This window comes from Crinia signifera, chromosome 5 (genome assembly GCF_055691185.1).
Source record: "Crinia signifera chromosome 5, ASM5569118v1, whole genome shotgun sequence".
Lineage (NCBI taxonomy): Eukaryota > Metazoa > Chordata > Amphibia > Anura > Myobatrachidae > Crinia > Crinia signifera.
The window spans coordinates 296708548-296715172 of record NC_139221.1 but is presented as its reverse complement, the minus strand read 5'-3'; the positions used below and the strand labels follow the sequence as shown (position 1 = coordinate 296715172).

The window sequence follows — 6625 nt, the reverse complement described above, 5'->3', positions numbered from 1 at the left end:
GGGTGACAGTCATTGACAGCTGGGCAGAGAGCAGGGGGCTGCCCTGCTGTATTCAGAGCACTGCAGGTCACGGCTGTTTGAAATAATACCCCTTTCACAACAGAAAATGCAGGGATTTACCCTTGAATATGGTCCCAGGATCATGCAGTGACATTCCCAGGCTGATCCCTACATTAGCCTAGTCCCTGCATTTTCTGGTGTGAGGGGGAGAGACAACCACTCCCCTCTCCCTACCCCCTTTAACCAACCAGCTATATCTTTGGAACCAACTGACCCATTTACATGAGACCAGTATCATATTGAAGAACTTTTGAGTTGGCTTCGAATGATTTTGGTCCCATGAAACTGGGCTATTTGGTTCCAGAGAAATCTGCCCTCAAAGAACATAAACAGTCATGACATTACATTACAAGAAATGAAAAAAAGAAAAAAACGGTTTAACCTCAATATCCCTGGAACCAGTGTTCCCTCTAAGCTGTGCGCGTGTGCGCGCGCACACAACTCGCCAAGCATGCGCACAGACATTACAACAGAGCGCACAAAGCAGCAGTGTTCCCCTTTTTGCAGTTGTGGACTAAATTAATGTATGTTTCACCCAATAACTACATCATGTGCTGTGTTTTGAATGTTTAAATGTTTTGAATGTTTAATATCACGTTGTTTTCCAGTTATATATAGAAGTGAGACACAAAAATAAAAATTTCCTTCCAAAGTTGCACAGCCAAAATCTGTTGCCGCACACAGCCTTTGTAAAATTAAAGGGAACATTGCCTGGAACCAATTAGCTCGTGGCTGTCCCTGGGGCCCCAGGGCAGTGGACACCGGGCTGATTACAGTGTAAAAAATAGATTAAACTATTGTACATTGTTGTGGAACTACAATTACCAGCAAGTCTGAACCACATGCAAGGATTTGAAGAACCACCATTCTCAGCCTGTTGGTCATTAACTTCTTGAGTGGTATGCCCGGAAATTTTCACATGCCGTTTCCTTATCACAACAAAATCCTAGTGAGGTGGAAACGGCATTGAATACTGACCGTGTGAGCTGTGACAGTGTACATTAAATTTACATACCCCAATGTAAATAGTTCATTAAAATACACACACATAAAAAGTACAACTTTATTACATACAAAACCCATACACATAATTATACTTACCTACCTTGACCCAAAGAATTGGTCCTCTTTTCCAGTAGAAGATCCATATAGGATACCTGCTGAAGGAAATTATACTTACCAGCTCCTCGCTAGGCAGCCAATCACACACTTCGGGGGGAGGAGTGCAGAATGTAAACAACATTCTGGAGGGGGGACCCCTTTATTGGGGGGGTCACCATTTCCCCAGGGTCCCTACCCGGGCTTACCGGTCAGAGGGTTAATGGTTCGGCCACTGGACCTTATATATAATAAGTGTGCCATTACGCTGATGGCTGGTTGGAACCGGTGCTGGATCTCAAAATACAGGGGACCCCTATTAATTTTGTCCCCCCGTATTTTGGGAACCAGGGCTTGCCCTTGAGCCTGGTTCTGGTTTTAAAAAATATGGGGAATTCCTATTTGATTTGTTCCCTGAATTTTTAAAACCAGGACCAGCTCTTTGAACCTGGTTACGCCCGTGGGGTGGAACCCCATGCCAGTGTAAAAAAAAAATGAATCCATAAATGCGGCAGATTAGTATACAGTACCTGCCCTATTTACGAATCATATTTTCCTGAGAACATGCCCGATCCCGGTCGTATGGAGTCATACCCGCCATTGGCCGTATTCATAAATCTTAGTAAACTTCCCCCACTGCATGTATCTGATAGATGTAATATTTTAATGCAATGTTCAAACATATTATATTTTTTGTCACAGGGAGCGATGATTCCATCTCCTGCCCACCCTCCTGGACGCCCTATTCTGGGTACTGTTATTCTCTGTATAAAGAGGCAAAAATGTGGAATGACGCAAAGCTGTCATGCAGGAAGGAAGAAGGGGACCTCATAAGTGTGCACAATATTGGGGAAGCAAGATTCATTACCTCACAGTTTGAGTATGGTAAGTAAACTACATGAGGGACTAGATATTACTTAACATTAATGCATTAATAATACTTCATACTACGTCTTACCTACCATAGAGAGTAGCTAGGGCAAGAGTATGTCAATGTCATGAAAAATAAATTGCATCCAATATTACACTGATCTTTGTGCTGCCCTCTCTGGGTTGGTTGCTTCCTGGTTGGTACTGAGGGGATCATGGGGCAGCATAACTTGGCAGAGCTGATGACCCATTTATAGAGAGTACAAATCACGTCCCTAGTTGTCAGTGCCATGGACTTCACTAGAAAGTGGGAGTTGTGGCCATGTGGAAATGGCTTCAGGAGAATTGCTCTTCCGGAAGGCTGGGAGCACCACCTGATTTTTGGGGAATTCTTTATGCTGCTAATCAGGCCTTTGCTCAGTGCATGTAAGCAAACTGAATAAGTGCATTACAACTTGGAGTACAATAGTTTTATCATTACCACAACTAATGTGACAGGAGCTATTCAATTACAGGAGCATAAAGTCACAGTAAGTGCTTCTAGATTCAACCAGCCTATAATTTACTAGGTATTAGTCCACATAGAAACATTGCAGCTGGTCTACTTTCTGCAATAATGTAGGCATGGACAAACTGGCCACCTAGCGGTTCTGACAAATGACAGAAGGGCTGATGGCCAGATGGGCCGGTCCAGGTGGCAGCAGTGTGGATTTGGTGCTAAGACATAAGCTGATCACAGATGTCACATCGGCAGGTAGTCATGTGAGAGTAAGGTAGTCATAATTTTGTGTCAGGTCGATGACCTCACTGATTCGGTAAAATAAAGCCCCTTCTTCCTTCACTGTAAGGGTGCCAATAGGAGCTCAGTCACCAACTGTACATGTTTCAGGCAGCACAGGCTTGATAAGGGACTCAGGTGCAGCACCATACTCAGCCCAGGTGTAAATGGGGAAGTGTCCATCATCCATGTGTATATATGTACGTAAGACACGAATGTATAATATTAATATTTTTGTATATATACACACACACACACACACACACACACACACAAGTATTGCCGTGCTGTTGTGCTTCAAATAAAGAACAAGATGTTACTGCTATCCATTCTATGTGATTCCTTATCACTCGCTCGCCACGCTTTGGGCTCGGTGGCTCGCTGCGCTTGCCACACTATATAAATCATCTCCACGCTGACGTGCATAGTGGGGGTATGAAAAGTTCGGGAGGACGCATTCCTGGCCACGCCTCGGTGTGGCGTGGATAGTGTGTGTGTGTGTGGGGGGGTGCATTAAAATCACATTGCATTTCATTGCAGTGTAGTAAAGTTAATGGCATCGCACCCTATAAAATCGCACGCAATCGGGTGCGATTTTGCATCAGGTGCAATGGCATGCGATGCCATAAGCGCGGGGCGAGAGAGCAGTGAATAACTTACTTAGGAAGATCGCAACGTATGGCACTAAAACTGGACATGCAATGCGATTTCCTTATGCAGAATAGCCCACTAAACAAATTGCTTAGTGGGCGCCCTGGTACTACATAAGTACCTTATTTTTTATATACATGTTGTGAACATATCTATAGCGCACTGAACCACCTTTCTTTTTCATATCTAAAAAACTTTGGGTCCCGTCTAACAGGGGATCCCTCAGAGGTGCTGCTTAAAGTTTAAAGCTTGGGGTTATTCTGCATATGTTTATATATATATATATATATATATATATATATATATATATTAGATAGAGAGATATAAAGTGACAAGGAATCACATAGAATGGATAACAGTAACATCTTGCTCTTAATTTGAAGCAGGCAGCCATCATACAACAACAACATGGCAATTCTTCAGTTACAGAATAGCAGGGATACATCTAATGTAATCCCCACCTATCACCCAGCCTCTTTTAGGCATTGGGAGCAATGACCCCCTGCTCTGGAAAAACCTATAAGAGGAAGTAACAGGTGCTGTTAATCAGCAGAGAGTGAATCACAATTAGGGTTGCCACCTCACTCATCATCGTTTCCTGGAGACCCCTCCCTCTCATACGCCCACTTTTTGAATAGACCCCGCCCATTTTACAAGGCCACGCTTACTTTCCCGAGCAAATTTAACTCTCAGCTTACATCTGCTCCACCTGCAGTGCACATGGTTTCTCCCATTTTTCAAACAAATTTATACTGCGATCAGATCTGAATAAGGCCCATCATGCAAAGAGGTGCAGGATGGAAATTTCCTTCTGAAAAAAAAAAAAGAGATGTTGGTGGTGGAGATTGCAGGCGCGCTAGGCATGAGATAATGTCACTGCATTTTTGGAGGAACTGAGAAAAAATTGGATGCTCATAGTAGGCTGAGCCGGTAAAGACATAGGCCTGTATTCAATGCTCCCGATTCACTGTTTTTTTGGCGAATCGGGCTGTTTTCACTCTCTGTGGTGAATCTTTTTCAGTAAAAATCTGATTCACCCTATTCAATGCTCACTGTTCGCTTCGGCGAACAGTGAATACCGGCCAGTTCTCCGTTTCATGCTCGCTGCAATTTGCTGGTTTATTTCAACGGGGTTTTCACTGGGATTCGCCGAGAGTGTATTCAATGCTAGGATGGCGAATTGCTTTCTCCCTGATTTTTGCCATGATTCACCATTTTGCATTCGATATCTTTTAAGGTGAACTGGAAAGTGATCTTTTAAAATAAAGGTTTTTGTTTTTTTTTGGTGTCAAAAAATCTGATTTTTTTTTTCTGTGAAGGGGCATGCTATTTCTATTCATGTGCTTGAAGCACATTAATATATAATACATTTTTATTTGATCTTTTTTAACATTTTTTTTTTACACTTTCACCAGCAGGGGGCCGGAAGCCAGAAGCCGCTCATTAGATATTCATATATTCACTTCACTCTGGTCCCGGCTTGTTACGTGCGGGACCAGAGGAGCGGCTCCCTACCCCTATCCCGTGCCAGCATTCCCGGGGGGCAGCCTCTGCTGCCTGTGCCCTGGGAGCCCTCCCCCACAAATTCTGGGGCAGGCAGGGAGGCTTACATCTCCCTGCCTACCTCCGTCCCCCAGCTCCCTGCGGTGGTCAAAATCCGTCCCCCAGCCCCTGCTGCATTGAATAGGGTTACAGGGAGGGCTGGTAGTGAATGCTGCAGCCCTCCTGAACCCTGCGAATGTGCAGCATATCCTAAACATGGAGAATAAAAACATTGAATACTCCCCATACTAACAATTATCCAAAAAGCACATAGTGCAAAGAAAAGAGGTGCAAGATGAAATTGTCCTTTCCACCCGGGGCAGCCAAGAAGGGGGGGGGGGGGGGAGTGGGTACTAATTACCTGGGCCCAGGCTTGCTAGAGGGCCCCCCCCATACCTTCCCCCTCCATTCCTCCCGGGCAGCAACAGCAGCAGCCGCACACACCAACAGGCTCACTGACAGCTTGAGAGCTCATGCTGAGCCTGCTGTCTGTAGGTGTGTGCTGCTGCCGCAGCTGCTGAGGTGGGCAATAACACTCCCTCTAGTGTTTTTTCACCCACCTTAAACATTTTGGGGGCATTGTTTAATCACGGGAGGTGGCCACACCTCCCATGATTAGACCACACCCCTGAAACTTTACCGGGGCCCGGCATACCTCTCGGTGGTCCTGCTTCCACCATTATGTTGTATAAACAGGACATGCATACTTTAACAAACCTATTATTTCAGTGAGGTACCAGGAAGCTGCTGCAAGCTCTGGAGACCCCTCTGTGCACAATACTCTCTCAGGAGCCATTCTGCAAGTAAGGGACAGTCTACAATCTACTTGCCATTATATAAGTGCATACCTCCCAACATGACCCTCTGCCGGAGTGACACAATGCTCTGTTTCTGGACTTCTCTCTTAATTTATGATTGCCTGTGAGTCAGGTGCACTCCCCCTCCTTTGCCTTTGTCATAAGTAGATGTATAGGCTTGAATGGCCTTTTGCTGTGCCTGCATCCTCTGCAGCATATAGAGGGTTGAATTCTACCTTGTTACTTCCTCTTGCTTCAGGTGATGGCAAGGAAGGATAAAGAGGGATTGCTGGTGCTACAGACTTTGACACGCAGTCGCTGAATGTCAAAAGTGGACAAAGAATTTTCGGGCCACCAACAGCATCTAATGCACGTCCCTGTCATGTTTAGAAAAAGTGTGCCACCACCAAAAATAATTGCCTGAGCAAAAAATGTGACATCCTGGAATTTGCCCAGATGTAATGCTTGCACAGTATTGGTGGCATTGTCAGAAATCCCCAGGAGGGTATAAGTGGGGTAAGCCACTGTGCGATGATTTCCCTCAGTTTCTCTAAGAAGGTGTGTGCCTCTTACTGAAACCAGTGATATACAGGATAGCCTGCAAAGTAATGAGTTGGTTTGTGAGATGCTGCTGTTGTTGTTGCTGTGGGTGGCAATGCATCTAACCAGTGGGCTGTCACAGTCATATAGGTCTTACTGTAGTTTGCCCTGTTCCATTTGTCCACTTGTCCACATGTCCGTGGTTTAGTGGACACTGGGTACAAAGGCATTTTTGAGGACACTAAGGACACTGCCCCTGAACAGTCTGGTAATTGTTTGCCTAGTGAAG

The 6625-nt window shown here is 45.0% G+C and overlaps 1 protein-coding gene across 1 annotated transcript in view; it reads left to right on the top strand.

Moving 5' to 3' along the window:
- LOC146081226 (macrophage mannose receptor 1-like) overlaps positions 1-6625 on the top strand; it is a 282981-nt gene that overhangs the window by 1251 nt on the left and 275105 nt on the right. The window contains exon 2 of the mRNA XM_083189331.1: positions 1861-2043. Within this exon, the coding sequence (XP_083045457.1) occupies positions 1941-2043 (103 nt within the window). The 5' untranslated portion in view covers positions 1861-1940. The remainder of the gene's footprint in view (positions 1-1860; positions 2044-6625) is intronic.